This window comes from Engraulis encrasicolus, chromosome 23, assembly GCF_034702125.1.
Source record: "Engraulis encrasicolus isolate BLACKSEA-1 chromosome 23, IST_EnEncr_1.0, whole genome shotgun sequence".
NCBI lineage: Eukaryota > Metazoa > Chordata > Actinopteri > Clupeiformes > Engraulidae > Engraulis > Engraulis encrasicolus.
In genome coordinates, this window is record NC_085879.1 from 35,695,687 (window position 1) to 35,717,720 (window position 22,034).

Genomic DNA, 22,034 nt, shown 5'->3' on the forward strand with positions numbered 1-22,034 from the left:
CCTAACTTTCACAGGTAGACATATGTTGCTTGATGTTTTGTTTTTATTGTTTTGTTTTTTTCAAAAGCCCAGAAAAATATAAAATCAGATCATGTTGAAGTGAACAACCATACCAAATAAACACATACAGTAGTACAGCATACTGTATTCCCACAGATACGCGTTTTTAAGAAGTGCACAAACTGTGTTTGGCCCTTATATCAGCCCGTAGATGACGTCATGATTTGATTCATCTTCAGTCATGGCGGCAGAAGGTACTGAGGATCTCAGTGGCAATGGAGAAATGGAAAACTCTGCAGGTTAGATCATATTTCTATTGCATAGAGATCAAAAAGTTAAAGAATTGTGCAATTTGTAATGTAATCGTTTATTGTTGTTCATTTCGAACTGAGCTAGGTATTGTACGTTTATCGCATGAGCTTGATTGCTAGCTGACCTAGCGACGGTTAGCTAACCAACTTCTCCAGCGTTCCAGGAAGTACAGGACAAGTGATGGCTTTATTTACAGTAGCAGTTTACAGTTTATTAGTCAGTTTACATTTTGAACTGTAGAGATTAATATTGTGCTTTCACATAAGATCATGCTCATTTGCATAGTGTTTGCAAGAAAATGCATTATTACACATACTACATCACCTTGATCGCCCTTCGCACACAGCAGTAAATGGCAAAAAAAATGTTGGAAACTTAGCCAACATGCTGCTGTAAAAAAAAGTAAAAACAACTTCGCTTTGTACTGCCTTTGACGTGATTCCGCACGTCATATTCGCACGTTTCATGTCCATTCATTCATCATGATGATTGTGAAATGCGATATTGTTTCTTTCAGAAGAGCTCAGTGACTCCGAAGTCACCGTGGCTCCAATAGCCGAGACCAGCCTGGCCGCTGAGGATGCCGGGGACACGGCTATGGAGGGAGTGGAGACCACGGCACCCTACATGCCTGCAGCGGAGGGCGAGGAGGAGGATGAAGGCGAGGTGCCTGCAGACTTCGAGAGACTGTGGAAGGCTGCCCACGACAACCCCCAAGAGTTCTCAAGCTGGACAGACCTGTTGCAGTATTGTGAACAAGAGGTAAAAAACTCAAGAGCTTTTAAACCTTGATGAGTAGTCAATGTGCGAGCTGTATGGTAATACCACCTAATGCATTCATTTTGGCTGTTATTTATTTGGGCATATTTTATCTTCTTTTGCTTTTTCAATTGACACAGTGGCATAGAGCATAATGTAATGCTACTTCACCAATATGCAAAGTGTCATTTATGCTTGAAGGGGTTTGATCACATCATCTGCATCTTGCGTGATGCTTTATAGGCAGAGGTGGAAGAAGTACTGAAGTTGTGTACTTAAGTAAAAGTAGAAGTATCCTGCGAAAAAAATACTCAAGTGAAAGTAAAAGTTGTACACCAAAAATGTACTTAAGTAAAATTCCTAAGTACTGACTTTTAAATGTACTTTTTGAGTATAAAAGTACAAGTAGGCCTACTCGCACAATGGCTGTCTTTCTCCATGTCTGCCAACTTGATCCAATGGGAAAACGTTTCTGCAACGGTATTCGGTTCTATTTGAACATGACTATGGAGTACTGTTAATGTTTTTAAAAGTATCTTTTCTGACTCGCTGTCAGTTTGGAAGACGCCTCCCTGCCCTCAGCTGAGGCTACTCAAATATCCACGAAACACAACAGGAAAACCTAGGATACATGTAACTAGTAACTAAGTCTTCTTCTAGAAATGTGAGGAGTAAAAAGTAGAATTAATTGTCAAAAAATGCAACTGAGTAAAATTAAAAGTCTGCATTATTTTTTCTCAAGTAAGTACAAATTCCAGAAAAAAACTACTTAAGTACAGTAACGAAGTAAAAATACTTAGTTACGTTCCACCTCTGTTTAAAGGTCTGTTTGCACAAAAACAGGTTCAGGTACTTGACTTCATTTTAAGTACTATGTGTGTTTTTTTTAACTGTGTCACAAAAAATTGTCCTGTATCACCTCTCTGAAAGCGAAAGTCATCATGACCTCTACTTGTCCCGCTGTCTGCTTGCAGGGACACATGACCTCGTCCCGGCGGTCTCTCAATGCCTTTTTGGAGCGATACCCGTTGTGTTACGGCTACTGGAAGAAGTTCGCAGATATGGAGAGGCGAGCTGGAAACAATGTCAAGGCTGAGGAGGTAAGTGAACATACCGCCTGCTGCTGATGTTAACACATAAGTTATTACAGTTATTAAGTGTCCCACAATCACCACACCACACAATCACCACACCACCCATCACCACACCACCCATCACCACACCACCCATCAACACATCTGTTTTGTTTTTTTGGAAAGACAAGTAATGAATTGATTGACTGTGTAATAGTGTGCTGCTGGCTACAGTGCACATTGCCACACAATGGGCAAGTGGTTGTAGGGTCCCAGGTCAGACCTGTGCTCATTTTTCTCACTCCTTCTTGTGTCTACCCTAAATTTCAAATGTGGCCATAAGGAACTGCAAATAATTCATGAATTTTCCCTGATGTGCATAAACTGCTGTACTACCCTACTAATACTCACTAACTATTAATATCTCTACTACCATGACTAACTTGTCAATACCACTGTGCCCATTGTTTGTTTCTTTGTTTGTTTCAGGTGTGTGCGCAAGGTTTGAAGGCCATCCCTTTGAGTGTGGACCTCTGGATTCATTATATCAACTTGTTACTGGGAACGCTTAACATGAACTTGCTGGAGTCTACACAGCGTATTCGCAGGTAAGCAGTTCCTCACCTTTCTTTATTTGTGATCCAGTACACACAAGGGTGGTCATAATGTAGCGGCGCCATAGCGTTCCATTTTTCCGCCATTTTATTCACGGCCAAAAACCGTATGATCTCCTATGATCTCGGAAGATGGTACTGAAATTTCTTCCATTGCGGTGGTTTTGAAGAGGCAATGGAATCGGTATGATCTAGGGAGATGGTGCATATTTTGTTGCATTACTTTACACTTCCACCATTGCAGTGTGTTTGAAGAGGCGGTGGAGGCAGCGGGGATGGAGTGGCACTCTGATCGGCTGTGGGACCTGTATGCGGAGTGGGAGAAGGAGCAGGGCAACCTGAAGGCCATGACAGTGGTGTACGACCGCGCACTCAAGATGCCCACCCAGCTGTACCGCGGACACTTTGACAAGTAAGATGCATCACGCACAACACGCATTACTCAAACCACATACTGCATAAATGACATCATTATAGTACACATTGACAAGTAAGACAGACACAGCACGCATTATCCAAACCACATATTACATGAAATGATACTATGTTATCGTACACTTGGACAAGTAAGACAGTCGCAACATACATATGACTACTCAAACCTTAAGCTGTACATTGCACCACACTAGACCACATTTAAGTATACTTGTGGAGGCAGTATGTTGGTGATACATGCAGAGTCATTAAAGGGACACTGTGCAGGAAATGGTCAAAAAGGGTACTGCAACTATGCTGCTCATTGAAACTGGGCTGCCAATTGCCAAATTTGGTCTTTACATGAAAGTTTTCTAAGTAATAAACAAATATTTTCTAGTATGGTCCAAGTAGAGTCATTTTTGCAGCTAAAAATGGCTATTTTTGGAAATTCAAAATGGCGGACCATGGAGAAGATCCCCCTTTTCATATATGAAAAGTGCAATTTTCCCAGTCATAATGAATACTTAGAATTTGATGGTGGTGGTAAGTATTCATGAAAAAGGTAACATTAGTGAATGGGCAGCATGAATTCTGGAAATAAACAACAAAAAATCTCACACAGTGTCCCTTTAAGCAAAATAGCATGAAGCAATGTTCAGGGTTCCTTGGGTTTGCTTTGCGCTGGTGTGCCCCATTCACTTATGCACCATCCATCAGCTCTAACCTCAAGCATTGTATTACACTACACTGTACACTTCATCACACCTTGCAGATGCTTTTAAGCAAAGTGCTACTGAGTAAAACCTATTCATTATTAAACTTGAGGCATTACAGTACATTAGACATGTTATTCCTTCGTGCTGAAGGAAACATCCAAGCTCAGGCAGCCAAAAGTATTTAAAGGGGTATGCCACTATTTTGGGGCTTAATACAGTTAAAATTGGCCAGGGTTTATAAAGGTGGTAAAGTGTCTTATTTTTAGGCTTAATACAGTTAAAATTGTCGGCTGGGGTTTATAAAGGTGGTAAAGTGTCTTATTTTTCATGTTAAGCGTTGTCTTGCTTTAAGACAAGTTAAAAGAGGGAGTATGTAGCTAAGCTAGTGAAAGTCAATGGATCACTGTAGCAATGTAGCATGCCCCAGCCAACGATAATGATAAACCCCAGCCAACGATTTTAACTGTATTAAGCCCCAAAATAGTGGCATACCCCTTTAACACAGTGCCGGTAATAGCATCTGATCATCAGAGGATCTGCAGTGCACCTAGAAACAGCACGTCCAAGTTTCTTCTGAACACATCATTTGCAAGGTACACATGTTCTTCCATCAAATCCTGTTAGCCCCCTCTATAACTTTATTCTGTGTGCTTTTTGAGAATTAACTTAACATTGGCTTGTGCTGTTCTCTCTACTTCCTCTGCAGGCTGAAGACTCATATCAACTCCAACCCACCGCTGGACATCCTGTCCGAAGAGGAGTATCAGAGTCTGCGAGCGGAGTACAAGCAGAGCCAAGCTCAGGGGGAGGGCTCCAACCCCACGGAAGAGGAGGAGGAAAGACCACCGGGAGAGGAGCCTACAGACAACGACGACGGAAAAGACTCGGTAGTGTACGCCGTTATTCAGGGGGAAAATGGGCCTTTCAGCAGGCCAATACATCAAATTGCAACTTTACATGCTGCAAAACCAACCTTGGCTGCAAAAAAACAGCAGTTCCCTTACACTTTCACACTTCACATATTTGGCAGAAAATATTTTACAATATTTGGCAGATGACGAGATTTTCTACTTGCCCTTATTGTCCCCCCTCGTAGCATACAGTAGCCTACTGTCTAACTGGGGCCTAACAGTGAACCAAGGAAGGTAAATGACAAAAACACTATAGTTAAATATTTGTTCATTTATTGCCAGTTATATTCTCATCGCAGCATTCAGCGTAGTTGTCATAAATTGTCCTGACGGAATGCTCCTTGCTCTGTTTTAACCAATCAGGAGGAAGCTATTCAAAAGATGCAGGAACTCCTTGTGGCTGGTAGAGAGAAGATATTCCAGGAGAATGAAGCAGAGGTTCGCAAGAGATGGACATTTGAAGACGCTGTGAGTATTTAACTGCCTGTACAGTACACTACAATGTATCTTCATATCCTGACTCCTTATTCCAGAGCGTGCCATTATAATTCTGCCTCTGTTTATTATTTTTGGTCAGATCTTTTAAGACAAATTTGCTGGTTTTGGATGAGTAAGCTCTTTTCCCAGTGTGTACACAGCACCTCCTCACTCTGTATTGTGTTTCCGACAGATCAAACGGCCGTATTTCCACGTGAAGCCCCTGGACAAGGCCCAGCTGAAGGGCTGGCATGCCTACCTGGACTGGGAGATGCAAGAGTCCAAAGGTGCTCATGATGCACCACCACCTCCACCTCCACCAGCAGCTCCAGCCCCAGAAGCAGCCACAGAGGATGGGGAGGCGGAGAGTAAGGGAGAGGTGGAGGAGAACCAACAGCCGGAGCAGGACACTCCAAAGGCGGCCGTAGAGAAAGTCTCTAACCACAAGAGGGTGCTGGTCTTGTTTGAGCGCTGCCTCATCGCCTGTGCTCTCTACGAGGAGTTCTGGCTCAAGGTAACAAGTGCACGAGGAGTATAAATAATATATAGGGATGCACCGATATCACTTTTTTTAAAAACCGATACAAGTACAAGTACATTAATGTGTGTACTTGCCGATACCGAGTACCAATACCGATACCTTTTACCACCAAAATACAATGAAAATAAATGCATGGCCTTGTTTTTTTCCACCTGTGATATTTGTATTGTCCATTTCCATGTAGATTTAAATGTTAGTAAATGTATGAGGTGGCACTTTTTTTCCATGTTGCTTTCAAGCCCACAGAATGTGACAAGATTTTGCATTGTTTTGTGTAATAGCAGTATCGTTCCTGGTATCGGCAAGTTGCAATATCGGCAATAATGAGCAGTATCGGGCGCCGATACTGATACCTGTATCGGTGCATCCCTAATAATGTACAAAATAGTGCATCATCAAGTAATGCGAGCCGAATGATGACACAAGGATGAAGGACAGAAGGATGAGTTAAGTGTATGAGGGATGAATGGGAGGACAAGGGTGAGTGAGTGTGCAAGAACGTTGTGATTAAGAGGGCAAAATTAAGCTGTATGTGAATTGGCATCAGCAGATGGCAAAACAACATTTAGAAAGAAAGTATTAGTGAATTTGGAATTGATTAATGAGGTTGCACTGTTGTTGGGTACTCTCAATGAGTCTTTTGGTCTAAGTCCTTCAGCCTCGGAGAATTGAAATGAATGCATGAAACGCGGAAATATGATGTGCGGAATCACGTTCAAGAGAGATGGCACGGAGCAAAGTTGTTTTTCATTTTTCTAGCAATTCAAGTGTCCTCGAACAGCAATTATAACTGGCATGAGAGAGAGGGGCTACTGATGAAGTTTGATGTGGTTTGTGTGTTGACAGTATGTGCACTACCTGGAGCAACACGGGGTGGAGGAGGCACGCGGGGCATTCAAGAGGGCCTGTGAGATCCACCTCCCCAGCAAGCACACCATCCACATACAATGGGCCACCTTTGAAGAGAGGCAGGGTAGGTACTGCACAACAAGCATGCAAACATCCCACCCCTCCACTCCCTATCTCATTGACTCCATGGCTGAAGTGCCCTTGAGCAAGGAACGTGCTCCCACATTGCTTCAGGGCCTGAAACCAATACGCTGTACTTAATATAACTATAGCTTTGGATTAGAGTGTCAGCTAAATGTAATGTAATGTAATGTAATGAGTGACAATACATCGAATAATTGAAAAGGATCAGTTTACAAAAGGTAGTTCACCTGAATAACTCATTCACAATTGGTCTGTGACTATGTAGCCATTTTGTGATTGTAAATATATTGTAAGTAAGATTGTAAGTAAAAAGTATGTGATTGTAATTGTTATTTATGTTAGTTTTTTGTTGTCCATTGCACAAAAAAACTATAATACATGTTGTGTAATGTCTGCCTCTATACTTTTGTCTTTCTTTTTTGTCTGTCTTTCTCTCTCTCTCTCTCTCTCTCTCTCTCTCTCTCTCTCTCTCTCTCTCTCTCTCTCTCTCTCTCCCTCGCAGGAAACGGCGTGGAGGCCCAGCGCATCCTCGAGGTCCTGGAGCGTGCCACGCCGGGCCTGGCGGTGGTGCGCCTGCGTCGGGTGGGGCTGGAGCGGCGCCTGGGCCACCTGGAGCTGGCGGAGACCCTGCTGACGGAGGCGGTGGAGCAGAGCAAGGAGAACCGGCAGCTGCACTCCTTCTACTCCATCAAGCTGGCCCGCCTGCTCCACAAGCTGGGCAAGAACGCCGCACGCGCCCGCACCGTGCTGCAGGACGCCATCACACTCAGCCCAGTAAGTCACTCCCACTGTGACACAGCCAACTCATGGTGATGCAGCACTCCACCACAACACAAAAGTGCACAGTGCCCTCAACGGAATTGCAATTATGCCTCACCCCGTGCAAGGGGGCAGCCCCAAACGGCGTCCCAAAGGAGCATTTCAGTGTGACGTGAACCTGCTAGAATTTTTTAATTTGATGTGCTCTGTCATTTTCCGCAGGTTACCTGCATCTGAACCTGATAGAGTTCTAAATTTGCTTGATATTTCATATTTGTCGTCTGTTCTAACCAGCGTGATGATGTGATGCTCCATGTGATTTTTCTACTGGAGAACAGTAGCGTGCATCAGAACCTGCTAGAATTTTGTATTCAAATTTACAATTGCTTGCTATTTGACAAAGATCAAGATGTGTTGTCTGTCCTAACCAGCTGTGACGCTCCATGTGATTTTCTTCAGGAGAACAGTAAGCTGCATCTGAACCTGCTGGAGCTGGAGGTGTCGGGAGACCCGCGTGCCAACGGGCCCGGCGTGCAGCAGTGCATCAGCCGAGCCCTGGAGGCGCCCCTCTCCCCCCGCACCAAGATCCTCTTCTCCCAGCGCGGCCTGCAGTTCGCAGAGGACTTCGGCACCACCATCCAAAGGTAAGCGTCAACCCCCTCTAAGCAACGCACCACACCCACACCCAAAAAACAAGCACAAACAACATTTTTCCACATTCAACATTTTCTTTCAATCAAAAATTTCTACAACCCGAAAAAAAGTGGTCTGTGTGTTATTTTTTTTCCCTTGTTGTGTATGAAGTTTTCAAGTGTCATTGATACGGCCTTAAATGTTCTGCCTAAGGAGTCAGGGTTTGCCCCATTGCCGCTCTCAAACTCTTGTCCCATACCTAAGTAGCACCCGCAGCGCTGCAGTCAGGTAGCTGCCACTACAGCAGTGTCCACTGCTAAAGGCAAGTGAGTCCATGTGAGCATCTCTCTCTCTCTCTCTTTACCTACCTTACCCACACAAAGACACCCTTCATTCATTCCAAATGGTTCGGCCTTTAATATGCACCGTAATGATGCGATTATAGACTCTGATCATCCTGTGTGCAACTTATGCCCAGTGTACTGTGTTCTCCCGCTCCCTCCCTCCTCCACACAGCGTGCTGACCATATACGACGAACATCAGAAGCTTCTGAAGGAAATCGGGCCGAAGAAGCGCGGAGCCGAGAACGGGTACGTTGGCCTGTTCGTTTACCCCACTGACATGTCGTACAAAACATGCGCAATATGTGCTTAACATTGTTTTGATTAATTACGCTGGGATAAATACTGTATAAACAAGGCTTTGACTGAATCAATTTGATTTGGTGCATTCTAATTACAAGTGACAACAAATGTACTTATTTTAGCGAGCCTTAAGGTTTTACACCTCAGTGAATGCGGGTAGGGTCAGGTGCAGGGCTGTAGTACTCGAGTCCGGACTCGGCCCAAGTCCGGTCTCAAGTCCGTTTTTTTATGGACTTGGACTTGTCTCGGACTCGGTATTGTTTGGACTCGGACTTGTCTTGGACTCGGACAATGGTCTTGCCAAATTAGGCTTTTGGACTTGCCGGGTCTGTCATTAAGTTTTGTTTAGAACACTGTCCATCATAGATTGTAAAGTGGAGCTTGAAATCCAATAACAAACAAGTTTGTCTTCACATCCATGCCATATAGGTTATCTTCTAAGGTTCACACTATTGACATTCATCCTTTCATTGTTTAAAACTGACCGACATGTGACTCGGACTTGACTTGGACTCTAATCTTTTTGGACTCGGTCTTGTCTCGGACTCGAACCTCTTCGGACTCGGACTTGTCTCGGACTTGACTAGTACTGGTCTTGTCTTGGACTCTACAAAGGTGGACTTGACTACAGCCCTGGTTAGGTGTTGGGATCAAATTACTTAACTATTGTCTATATATGCTTAACAAATACAGATTGCTAAATTATTTGTCTGATTGCCTTCTCCTTTGTGGGTTGTTGATGGATCTTTAGGGACAGTGATGACCAGGACGCCAAAGTGAGTCGCCCTGACGATGTCGCTAGTGTCCAGACCGCCCCGCCCGCCATGCCACCTGCGGTGCCCCCTCCCCCGATGATGGGAGACATGAGCGGCTCCTATGGCAGCTACAGCAGCTGGTACCAGGTACGAGAAGCAGCAAGCACTTCACTGTGCACCGATGATGAAAATGATACACGGGTCAATCACATGTTCGGGGTCAGGCGGTACAACAAGAGCTAATGCCCATTCATTCAATTAGTAATTGGCAGGGGTGATCGTGAAAAAAAATCCTGAGCCTGAACTTTTTCCCCTGCTCTAACGATGACGACAAGATACTGCATAGTGACATAACGTAGGCCTATTTTGACACATTAGTAAAACATTTAATAGCCTGTGTATTAGGGCTGCACAATTAATCGAATTTTAATCAAAATCGCGATTTTGGCCGCCACGATCATAAAACATGAAAATCGCGATTTTATGGGAGGAAATTCAGTGTTCCATCTAAGCTGCGCGCACCTGCAGACTTGTCCACTGCTGGCACGTTCTCAGCACAAAGACATTTCAGCCAATAGTAATATTGTTGACAACTGTCTCTGGGTGGAGGATAAGTCTGTGAACCAATAAGCAGACAGTACTGAGAGGGGGCGGGCAGCAGCATTTTGGCAGGCTGGCTGTGAGTCGGAGACGGAAATCTCCGTGTCAGTGAGTGCACTCACTGCTGGGCAGTGGAGGGGAGTTGTTTCATCCTAATGGTGGATATATATAAGGAATTCAAGCATTAAACCAGCCATTGCATGATGCTGGAGTCTCTGAATGTGTTTTGAAACTATGTGCTTTGACCAGCAACTGTTTGTGATTATTGAAAACCAAGAGAAATAGCTTTAATTCTGGTCTAAAAAAATCGCTAGTTAGCATGCTAACACAAACGAAATAAGCTAAGTAATGTTGTCTACAACAATTAGACTGGCTGTTACTCACTACTCATTAACACCAACCTGCGTGTAGATATCATAGCTGTTTTGGTGGACAAGTAATGTAAACTGGTGCAGTGAGTTAAATTATTATGAGTGAAGTTCAACACAATTTATAGTTGCTTCTGCTTCCTACATTCTCAAATGTGTTAGCTTGCTAGCTTGACAAATGCACTGCAGTCCAAATTGGCAGAACCTAACAGAACCCTATGTAATAACAGACATCATGAAGCTATGTTTTATTTAAATGGTTATGTTTTCATGCCAAGTCATGAAGTATTACTTTACAGACCAGAGCATATGCATATTATTAAATTCAAAAGTGACAGCTCTTCAGCACAGCCCTTTGATTTCTCAACTCACTCTCTCCCTAGTTAACACCAAAGAGGCTTGAGACAAGAGGGCTTACTCACGTCATAACAGCGTAGTAGGAAATGATGGCGAGGGGAGTACGGAAATGTTATTCACTGTGGAACAGGTCATAGGACAGCGTGAATGTCTGTCAGCTGTCCTTAATTACCCCCAGCAATTACTGCTGACCAACAGCTGCCGTTACTTGGCCACAAATTATCCATCATGGTGTCGCCCCCACTGACCATGTGCAAGGGAGTACGAAAATGGCATCCATCGCACCCACTGACCAATGACCATGCGCAAGGGAGTTAATTTTCCATCCACTCGTGTCCTCAGGCAACGCCCCCGTACTACACCGTGGCCAATGCATTCCCAGCCAAGAGATTGTTCTTTCTCTTGAGTTTCTTTGGTTAAAACACAGAGATAACCTCCTAACTCTCCTACTCACAGGTGCACTACCTCCAGTCCAGAATTGAAATTAGCTGGGAGTTATACAATAGACAGCACAAACGTTAAGCTTATCAAGTTGGTTATGCTGCCTTGCTTTGTGAGTGTAGACATGCCATCTTGCAGACCACAGCTTCTTGGTGGCCTAGGTACACACATGTTCTGGTCTTCACTCACCCTGCCCTGCCAATGTCGTATTACAAATCAAACACAGTGATTACCCCCACTTCCTGAAATAGGCCCTACTTGTGTTTTTGCAAGTGATTTGGGAAAATACAGTGTGATGCCACTCAGTTGGCCTGTTGAGGCGCCAATAAGATCTTGCCACTGAAGGCCTATGGCATATTTTATCATATTCACTACATAACTTAACTGAAATTTTAAGAAACAGATTTTTTTTTAAATTTGGCTTTATTTTTTTGATGGGCTACTCTGGAATGGGGGGGGTAATCGTGATTATAATCGAAATCGCAATTTTGATCAAAATAATCGTGATTATGATTTTTTCCATAATCGTGCAGCCCTACTGTGTATGACCATTATTCAAGACTGATAGCAGAAGAAAACCCTGAACCTGTAACACTTTCTGAGATAAGAATAACCTAATGGCTAATTATTATCATTGTTTTTATTTTTGCAAACTCTGTCAAGCCTCAAATCAGGCATGGAGCCTGAATACTATCAGCCCTGAATTGGTAATTAATTAATCTGCCTGATGAAGGTCTAAGGACCGAAAGTTTGCAAGTCAAGTAAAGCTTCTTTGCACAAAAATAGACCTTAAAAGAAGTCCTGTTACCTGCAACTTTTTTTGAAATTGATGATGCTAGTGGAGATGGCAAAACATCACAAAGCTCAGTGTTCCATTCATTCCAGCGGGCAGTTGAGCAACGGTTTTCTCATGCAAATAAATGAAGGGCTGTTCATTACATTCGATTGCATGCATTGTTTGCAGTTGTAGTGATTTGATGATGACGCAATATTTCATCATCAGATGATCTGATGACACGAGTCTTAATTAATCTCTTCTTCTAACCTTTCCCTCCCCTCCCCATCACTTCTAGCAACCTCAGTATGGAGGGTACAGTGGATACCAGAACCCATGGAATCAGTACAACCAGTATTACCCGCCCACCTAAGCTGAACGGCCTGCTCGACACGCTGAAAGGCCCAGGAAGTTATTATGGGTACTGTTTTTTTTTGAAGTCACGGGGGATATGTGCATGGCCACAGTGGCCTTAAGGAAGTGATCAAAGTTTTACTTATGAAAAACAAACAAAAAAGCACGACGACAAACTGAACAAGGACCAGGAGAAGCTTTCCAAATGTGATGGCATGGTTTGACATACATTGTATGTGTTTTGTACAATTGTTTATAAATGCAGAAAGGCCATTTGATAATTTTACAATGTTTCACAGTTTTAATTCACAACCTGGTTCAATTATGTCCCCAAGAGCCCATTGTATATCCGTGTCACTGTCCATTAAATCTGCTGAAAGGAGAAATCCAAACTGAAAGGATCAGTAGCCCTGTGTTAAACGGTCATGGCATTCTCTTGGTAGGAAAGGGGCAAGAGGATTTATGGAAATTACCGTAGACCAAGTGAAAAGTAAGCAATTAACAAGGTCTGGAAGGACATTTCAACATTTTAATATCCCTATTCTGTTACAGTGAGTGTAGGGTTTATTTTCTGGTAGTTAACACTGTTTCATTTTCAACATAAGGGCTCACCCCAAATTTCTCCATGAAATGACAAGTGAAATGTTTTTAAATTGATCTGGTTTTTAAAAAATAAACATGACTAAGTGAAAAATGCCTCGTGATTGGTTTGTGTGTTGCTTTTTCAGTCCAAGTTGTCTCTGTGCACTAGCTTGTTGCCCAAATGCCCACACAGTAAAATCCATACAACCAAGTCCACAGCGTCACTAGAACATTGATTTTCCAATAGCTTTACCGAAGATTTTTGGAGATTGTGAACGTTTTGTTCTGCTGAAGAGGAACTTTACACAAAACTTGCTTTGGATAAAACCATCTGCTAAGTTACTTTTAGTACCAGGTATTGATTACTGTTCTTGGGAGTAATGTGTGATGAGGTGCCTTGCTCAAGAGTACTTCAGCCATGGATGAGGGGGCAAAATCCCACCCGCTTTCAACTGGTACTGGTTTCAAATCTGCAACCACACAATCTCATCTACCCAGTTGTTAAGATGGGGTTTATACTGTAAGTAGTTTGCTCCAGAATCAATATGACGTATAAGGAGAATGAATGGAGTTCAATGGGAAAGTCACCCATTTAGGAGACCAGGTTTGATCCCACTTTGCTGCACTAGTGATGCATGCTACGAATAATCTTGATTTACCATGTTGGTTAAGCAACGCTACCCTGAAAATAAACTTCACACTGCAGCCTCAATGAGAAGATACGGTGAAAGCAGCTAAACCACACATGCTTTTAAATGTCAGAATATGCACCGAGTTAGATGCTGTGCTCTTTCCGTTATCCTAACTCCCGTCCTCCCTTGGGCTTGTGGCCTCACGACGTTGCAACTAAGACATCAATGACAGAAATTCAATATCTTGCAAAGGGGCAATTCAGATATCTTTTTCTCATTTGGTTGGATGGGGATAAGTCCCCCAAAAGTTGTGGCTCGGCTGACCGCAGAGAATCTTGTTTTCTCCATGGAGGGAGGCGTCAACTAAGTGCGAGGCCACAAGCACAGGTCAAGGACAGGAGTTAATATAAGGAAATGTACCCACTGCCATTCCCAGTCTTTGCTTCCACTGCTCTGCGCTATAATTTTAGATCCCCTGTGCTGTAGTGTGTACACGCAGGAAAACGCCTTTAGACACTTGAAGACATTTATTTTTACAAACAGAAACCAAGAAAGTGACCTGTTGGCTGCTTTTGTGTTTTGACTATTGTAGTGTCTTTCATGCAATTGTGTGTGGTGTGTTTTTTTTTTTAACACAGTGCTTAATAAGTGTTGGTTTACCACACGTCCATATCCATAATCCAGTCACTAAGTATTTGAGGTCGATTTGTTTGTTACTCTTTACAGGAAGACCATTTCCATTAAAATATTGTCGATTTATTATTTTCAATGAAAGGATAGTGAAGAGGGGATAAAGCAGCAGAGAGGTAAGACTCATTATTCACAGCAGTGCCTGAACAATAACACACCACCTTCATACATCCTTCGTCTTTCTTAGGGAAAACGGATATGATCATTGACCTTGTTAACTGTGATGCAACTTAAAACTATGCCTGAACTGAAATGTCTTAAGGCGGTCTCTGTGTGTGTTTGTTTGTTTAGACAACTCCTCCTGTGTTTAAATAAAAAAAAAGATAAACTGAGGGGGGGTGGGGAAGAGTCCATCGGCAAGTTGGATATCCTCTCCATGTCAGTGGTAAGTCGAGAGAGAGGAGTCTTTTTTTGAGGAGCTGCATGTTGCTTTTCTTCTTATATTTCTGGAACGTCTTTTACTTCTTGGAGACCACAAGGACAGCGGTAGGCACCAAACCTGTCATGAGAAACATGGCATTTTAATTTTCAGAACCGGAAAGGGTAACACTTTTTAGAACAGGGGTGGGGAACCTTTTTCATTCGAGGGACCATTTCAAATTCCTACAAGGGTCATAAAAGTCCTCTGAGGGCCGTACTATGAACAAATCAAGATTTCCCCATGCAATTTAGGCCTATATTTAAGGTAGACGCCTTTAAAACAGTCCCCACCTTCTCTTGGTCCCCCGAATATAACTTAATTGCATTGGAAATGTAATTTCCAAGATTCCTTTACAAAATATGTCATTTCATGTGAAGTTGCATAACATTAAAATGATATCGGGGCCGGATAAAACGGCCTCAAGGGCCGCAAACGGTCCTCGAGACGTAGGTTCCCCACCCCTGCTTTAGAATAACTACCTATTCACAGCTTTATAAACACTTAAATAAATAATGAGCTAATTATCAACAAAATGTTTACAAATGTTTATAAATGGGCAAGAAATACTATGTGAACACAGCAGACAGTGCAGTCGCATTGGCCCTGGAAGTTTCTCCTCCAAAAACCAGAGGGCATGAAACCACATCAAACTCAAACAGTAGAAGTTGATTCCCACTCCACTGTGCAGTCGTAGTTTGGTTATTAGTCATTTACAAACATTTGTAAATACTTTGTTAAATGTTACATGTTAATAAAGTGTTTATAAAGCTGTGAATAGGTAGTTATTCTAAAGAGTTACCCCAAAAAGTTCACTCTTTCACACTGCAGTTGGTTTAGTTCCGACAAGATCACACTGTGGCAGAATAAACTAGTACAGTGGTTCCATCTTGAATAGGCGGCCCGCTCCCTAGTGGGGGTGTAGAGCCCCCATTGAGAAACTAGAAGCTGGCTAGGCCTAGTCTGGTTTTACCATCCCCTCGTACTAATTTCATTCATATGGAGGGTTTGAAAAGGCCAAATTGAGGAACGTTTCGTAGAGGGAAGGATGAATTTATTTCAATGTCCAAAATGTGCCCCCCTCCCTTGTTCGCTACTTAGCCGGTTGTCTAGTAACAGGATTGAGTTGAAGTAGTTTTTAAAGTAGTTTTTCATTTATACAATGCTCTGTATATGTGTATCTGTGTCCATACATGGGTTCACAGTGTTTGTAAACACGATGTTGTGAGGAGGGGCAAGACACTGGCAGCCAACCACGTGAGCTAATTTTTTGACCGACAGCGGTTTCCAACAATCAGAGGTTGAGTTGTGCGCAGTTAGTTTCACGCAGTCAGGAGAAAACAAACATTTAGAACCCATGTATATCTGTAGCTGTAAAAACACAAACACACACACACGCTTGTTTGTGTGTGTGTTTATATGGGTGTTTCTGATTCTGCTGTTCCTCGTTTCCTCACCTAGCTCCCGGAGCGGCTTCTCCATGTCTAGCTCGGTGTAGACGCGGCGTGGGTACGGCGACAGCAGGGTGAAGTCCTGATCGCTGCCCCCGTTCATCTGCACGTAGACCCGCACGGCTGCCAGCGGCTCCTGGGCCTTAAACGTGGCCTGCAGCGCTGAGCCGTCGATAAGGCGTACCTGGGCAGACAAATGGTGAGACTTAAAACCAACAACAACAACAAAAAAACGTTTTTTTTTTTGCCTTTATTGGCAGGGAAGTCCAAGACATGAGAGAAAGAGAGAGAGAGAGGAAGCTAGTGGGAGACAGCGATGGGGAGGGATCGAACCCGCGTGCCTGGATTCTGTGGTGTGTTGAATGAGATACGTAGATGAACAGAAGAGTAAATGAAAGACAAAGTCAGTGCAGTGCAATCAGAGTAAGAGTGTAGACTAGAGGGTAGTTTTGTTAGGAAGGGAAACATGCCTAGAAAACCAATACTACACAATATTCATGTGCAGGTTCCCCCACTACACAAGCGTGCGCGCACACGTCACGCACACACACACACACACACACACACACACACACACACACACACACACACACACACACACACACACACACACACACACTTAGTTACCTGTATCCTACACTCATCGTAGTCCTTCTTGGCTGGAGGGGGTCCCTGGTTGTCTGAGGGGGGTGGTGAGGTTGCTTCAGGTGGGGGTGAGGTAGCAGCACCTGAGGAGCCACCACCAAACTAGAAACGGACAAAAGACGTGGACAATGTAGCTTAATTACAGCATTATATAGGGGGCAGACGTGTCTGATTGGTTAGGGAGGTAGACTTAAGATCAGAGGGTGCAGGTTAAAATCCAGTCCTCCCTACACCTCCATCCATGGCTGAAGTGCCCTTGAATAAGAAACCTAACCCCACATTGCTCCAGAGACTGTAACCAACCCCCTGTAAATAAATCTACAAACCCCAACTCCGATGAAGTTGGGACGTTTGGTAAACAGTGAATAAAATCAAAATGCTATCATTTTCAAAACATTCAATCTATTCATTAGATGGAGAATAGTGAAAAGACAACATATTAAGTGTTAAAACCGAGAAAAAATATTGTTTTGGGGGACATATGTACTCATTTCTAATTTGATAAATCCAACACATCTCAAAAGAGTTGGGACGGGGATCAGTGAAATTTAGTAAACATCCAAATAAGATAAAACAACAAAGAAGAACATTTCAAAATGAATTGTACTGATGAACAATATAGGTGTCCAGGTATAAGATCATCACAGAGAGGCTGAGTCACTCAGAATTAAAGATGCAAAGGGAATAATTACCATAGTTATTACATACATTTTTGAATTCCCTTTGATTTACCACGATTGAGTGTATATAAGACATATTTTTGTTAATAAAATCATTGTATAGGTTCAGGACATCATGAAATATATATTGGCTGTAGTCTCACTCTAATTCCTGGAGTGCTAGAGCTATTGAAAATTGACCATATTAAGAATGCTTAATGCATGAAAATGATACAGGGGTGTAACATTCTCCTAAGCACCTGAGCTCACTTGAAATAGACCCAGAAGACATGGGAAACTGTCCTTTGCTTACAGAAGTCAGCAGAAGTTGTTGAAGTCCATTCTTTTTGACAATAATAGAGCATTGCACATCCTGTGCTACAGTGAAAATGGACCATCCAACTTGTGTTAGTGCTAGCTTCAAAAGTCAGCCTCCATGATGGCATGCGGGTGCAGTAGTGCACTGGTTAAGATGTTCTCACTCATCTGTAGAGTTAAATACAGTGCTGAATGGTATAAATGGTTTTTAAACGGCATGAAAAGCCACCCATGCATTATATTTTGAAGGGAGATCTTCGATTACTGCCACATAGTAAGGTCAAATTGCATTCTCTACTATGTTTTAACAGTTTGGCTCCCATCATAAGGACCAGCAGGTGATAAAATAGTGGGTTTTTGGTCAAGACCTGTCACACTGTAAGCACTACAGAAAGGAAAACATTGCAAAACATGACAAGGAATACACCCACCATTTAAGCTGGTGAAATCATGTCCAAGATAGGAATTAACACTGATTTTTATATAAAATCATCTCATCGGTTAATGTATTTAACTGTTAAGTGTTGTCTTTTGTTTTGTTTTTAGTCTTCCTCGACATTTGCTGCCATTTATTGTCCCCGTCCCAACTCTTTTGAGACGTGTTGGATTTATCAAATTAGAAATGAGTACATATGTCCCCCAAAACAATATATTTTTTCTCGGTTTTAACACTTAATATGTTGTCTTTTCACTATTCTCCATCTAATGAATAGATTGAATGTTTTGAAAATGATAGCATTTTGATTTTATTCACTGTTTACCAAACGTCCCAACTTCATCGGAGTTGGGGTTTGTAAGTCACTTTGGATAGAAGAGTCAGCTAAGTGTAATGTGATGTAATGATTCAGTTTCGTACAGCATGCTATAGTAGTTTATAACAAAAACGTATTCATATTCTGTCAGATTATTCAGTCACAATGATTACACTAGTAGTGGGTGGCGCCCTCCTCAGCTACCTTAGCAGGTAACTGTAGCCTCAGCCATTTGTAACTGAAGCCATTGGCACAGTCACATTTTCAGAGAACGAGTTCTACCGGCTCCCTTGGGAGAAAAGTGGAGGTAACATTACCTTCATTGCTCTCTCCTCTCGATCCCGAGCAATCTTGTCACGAACGCGTTGCCTGTGTAACAAAGCAGACACTTGTAAGTACAAAACACTCAGACGTCAGGTGGTCCAACAACAGCTTATGCCCATAAATGAATTAGTATTTAATGTACTGCAATGAATATGCTTCTCAGATAATCCACTAAAAAAGAAAAATCTTTTAATCCACAATAGTGGCATTAGTTGTGGTTGCACAACCCTGACTACTACGTGCTACTACTAAACCCCTAGGTTCTCTACAATATCCTAATTCCTGTCCTCCCCAAGTGCTTGTGGCCTTGTGACGATGTCACACAAGACGTCATTGACGGCAGAAAATTAATTCCATATCTCCCAAAAGCGTAACTGAAAAGGTAATTTTCTCATTTGCAATCGGGATGTTGAAAGGGGATAAGTCCCTCAAAAGTTGTTGTGTCTAGGTTGCTACAGCGGGGAAACGGTATTGTTTTCTCCACAAAGGCGGGGGGCGTCACGTGAAGCGCGAGGCCGCACAAGCACAGGTTGAAGACAGGAGGTGGATTCCAATCTGCGGACTTCCGTCCTCCCTTGCTCACTTGCCTGCTTGTGACCTCATGATGATGTCACTAGCGACAGAAAATGAATTAAATGTCTTGCAAAATCACAATTCTAATGTCATTTTCTCATTTGCAATTTGGATGGTGAATGAAAAACAGCCCCTCAAAAGTTGTTGTGGCTAGGCTGACTGCTGGGGATTGTTTTCTCCATGGGGGCGGGGCCAGGAGGCCGGGCGAGGCCACAAGCACAAGTGGAGGACGGGAGTCGGCATATTGGAATGCGCTCCAAAGTGTTGCCTGCTTACTTGGCTAGCCGGTCCTCCATCTTCTCCCGGCGGCGGTCGTCTGCCAGCTTCTTCATCTCGTCCTCGGCCAGCTTCTGCTTGACCTGCAGCAGCTCCTGGCCCTGCTTCCTCCGCTGCTTCTCGCGCTCCACCTCGTCCTTGCGCTCCCTCTCCCGACGCTCTTCCTGTTTCACACGCATCAGCTCCTCCAGCCTAGAAGGAGAGGTGGAGGAGGAGGAGGAGGAAGAAGAGGAGGTGGAGGAAGAGAATGAAGGAGGAGGAAGAGGAGGAGGAGGAAAAGGAAGAGGAGGAGGTGGTTGAGAATGAGTTAGGAAAGTAGGAGGAAAAAGACAATGAGGAAGAAGGAGAAGGAAGAATATGAGGAGGAGAGGGAGGAGGAAGAGAGTAATGAGAGGAGAGGTGGAAGAGGTGGGGAGATGAAATTGAGGAGGAAGAGGAGCGGGGCAAGATGAAAAGAAGGAACAGGAAGGTGACGAAAAGGATGAAGAGGAGGAGAAAAGGAGGGATGAGAAAGAGGGGAATGGGGAGTCATATTTCTCTCTGAATGTAGGTGTGCATCACAATATTTTATCAATTAATTACGAGATCTTAACCAACCTTTTCACTTGCTGATTCCTCTCCTCTTCTGTCATTGGTCGTTTTCCGCCAGCACCATCTTCAATCATGTTGTCGTCTTCCATGCCATCCCCTGTAGCTGTTTTCAGGCAGAACGAAAGTGAGAGTCCAGTTAAGTACCAGTGTGCATTCCAAGAGCAGTACTCGTAGTTGGTTACTGTGGAACATTCTCGGTATACATACATTCTGAGGATGGTAAGCCTGGCTCAGCCGCGCTCTGTGGTTCAGTCTCACCGCCCAAAACATTTCCAACAGGGGGGACGTATGGCTCATCAATGTCGGGGTCATTTTCATGTTCCATCAACCTGAGAGCAGATCTCAGATAGTCATTTCGATGGCACTATTAACAATACTGAATAATTGTGATTATACATGACGACATCCACTCACCAGTCCATTGCCCGTTCTATGCCCTGATTTCCCGTGTTTGCCACAGCCCTTTCTCTGGAAACAGATGAACAAAGTTAACACCATACCTCTGAATACGGAAACATCGGGATGCCTCTATCCATCTCCCTCTGGCACACTGATAAAACAAATCTATTGAAATGTTCAACTTACGCTCTGTTTCGTCCAAACCCCATCTCCAACAGGCTTTCTAATGTAGTGCAATCGGCCATGGTTCTGTGGACAATTAAAAGGAAAGCAAGTCTTTATGCTGCAACTTCAGAACCTATCAAGGCTAGCTATCTAGCTGCCTGAACCATACCGATTCCTCATAGCAACTGTGATTAATGGACATCTGGACTTCCTTCAGTTGTGTCATGGCCATACTATAACATCATCAGACAAATCAAGCACACAGTAATTCAACATGCCAAATAATTCGAATGAGTGAATATATTAATAAACAGTAATCGGGGTAGCTGTAGCGAGCTAAGTTAGCAGCAAACTCATTTGCTAAATCTGACCCAAAGCAGAGATACCATAAACTATAAAGAAATGAAATATCCAGTAATATTCAGGAAGGGTACAAAAGCCGACACAATCAGCGGCACTAGACGCAGTAAGATATTCACAACTATGATCATACCATTGATTTGAAAACAATCTATTCGTATCACTAGGGTAAGCAAGCGATTCTCACATTGGGACAGGACTTCGTTGTTTCCCCCGTCAGTTTCATGCACATGGATGGAGGGCTGATAGGGACAAACCTAACATCGCTTCAAAAACTCGTTTTCTCGAATGATTCAACCAACAAAAGACAAGCGATAACGCATGTTAGAAGTGTAAGGCCTAGAGCTAATTATACAAAATTGGATGAAATTAAGAGGGATGTGTTGAGCTTGCTATAGTTATTTAAAAAGTTAATGGTTATTGTTTTCTTTTATTTATTTCAATTATAGTATATTTATTCAGAGTAGGCTAATTTGTGGTGTTTGTTGGTTTCGTCATTTCAAATGAATAATTTCACCAAATAATGTCGCCAAATAATGACACCAGTTGTTTGGATGTTGAAAGCAATCGTGAAATATACAATAAAATAGTCCCAAAAAGGACTATGCAAATATGCATTGTAGGCCTACTGTTAGGCCTATGAGGATAGGCTTTCTTTTTCAGCTGATTTAGAAAGCTGAAGAAAATTGCTCTCTTTGC

The 22,034-nt window shown here is 43.0% G+C and overlaps 2 protein-coding genes across 8 annotated transcripts; one reads left to right on the plus strand and one right to left on the minus strand.

Annotated features, from left to right (window-relative positions):
• Positions 1–224: 224 nt before the first annotated feature.
• si:ch211-114c17.1 (pre-mRNA-processing factor 39) lies at positions 225–12,600 on the plus strand. Of its 6 annotated transcripts, XM_063190302.1 has the most exons (14): positions 225–299; positions 830–1,074; positions 2,046–2,171; positions 2,634–2,752; positions 3,003–3,170; positions 4,598–4,778; positions 5,166–5,270; positions 5,473–5,793; positions 6,667–6,793; positions 7,316–7,587; positions 8,032–8,216; positions 8,722–8,796; positions 9,602–9,752; positions 12,445–12,600. In XM_063190302.1, the coding sequence occupies exons 1-14, from the start codon at positions 242–244 to the stop codon at positions 12,517–12,519; spliced, it is 2,208 nt and encodes a 735-aa protein (XP_063046372.1). In that variant the 5' UTR covers positions 225–241; the 3' UTR covers positions 12,520–12,600. The 6 variants fall into 6 exon arrangements, with proteins under 6 accessions (XP_063046372.1, XP_063046374.1, XP_063046373.1 ...); XM_063190304.1 differs by lacking the exons at positions 9,602–9,752; positions 12,445–12,600 and adding an exon at positions 8,419–8,541; XM_063190303.1 differs by lacking the exons at positions 9,602–9,752; positions 12,445–12,600 and adding an exon at positions 8,419–8,527.
• A 1,854-nt stretch (positions 12,601–14,454) lies between these two features.
• On the minus strand, positions 14,455–21,598 carry ubxn1 (UBX domain protein 1). 2 transcript variants are annotated; one of them, XM_063190311.1, is made up of 10 exons: positions 21,523–21,598; positions 20,997–21,059; positions 20,826–20,879; positions 20,619–20,740; positions 20,418–20,514; positions 19,821–20,012; positions 18,965–19,016; positions 16,901–17,020; positions 16,280–16,457; positions 14,455–14,903 (listed from the first exon to the last, which is right to left on the minus strand). In XM_063190311.1, the coding sequence occupies exons 2-10, from the start codon at positions 21,053–21,055 to the stop codon at positions 14,863–14,865; spliced, it is 915 nt and encodes a 304-aa protein (XP_063046381.1). In that variant the 5' UTR covers positions 21,056–21,059; positions 21,523–21,598; the 3' UTR covers positions 14,455–14,862. The 2 variants fall into 2 exon arrangements, with proteins under 2 accessions (XP_063046381.1, XP_063046380.1); XM_063190310.1 differs by having other exon boundaries at positions 21,469–21,570.
• Between the last annotated feature and the right edge of the window lie 436 nt (positions 21,599–22,034).

What these genes read in the sequence shown, in the direction of transcription:
- si:ch211-114c17.1 (XM_063190302.1), top strand. Translation starts at nt 242, where the DNA reads ATGGCGGCAGAAGGTACTGAGGATCTCAGTGGCAATGGAGAAATGGAA. An exon ending in ACAATGTCAAGGCTGAGGAG is followed by an intron (nt 2,172 to 2,633) that starts GTAAGTGAACAT and finishes TGTTTGTTTCAG; the next exon opens with GTGTGTGCGCAAGGTTTGAA. An exon ending in AAGCGCGGAGCCGAGAACGG is followed by an intron (nt 8,797 to 9,601) that starts GTACGTTGGCCT and finishes ATGGATCTTTAG; the next exon opens with GGACAGTGATGACCAGGACG.
- ubxn1 (XM_063190311.1), bottom strand. Translation starts at nt 21,055, where the DNA reads ATGGCCGATTGCACTACATTAGAAAGCCTGTTGGAGATGGGGTTTGGA. An exon ending in GGGTTTGGACGAAACAGAGC is followed by an intron (nt 20,880 to 20,996) that starts GTAAGTTGAACA and finishes ATCTGTTTCCAG; the next exon opens with AGAAAGGGCTGTGGCAAACA. An exon ending in ACGATGAGTGTAGGATACAG is followed by an intron (nt 16,458 to 16,900) that starts GTAACTAAGTGT and finishes TTGTCTGCCCAG; the next exon opens with GTACGCCTTATCGACGGCTC.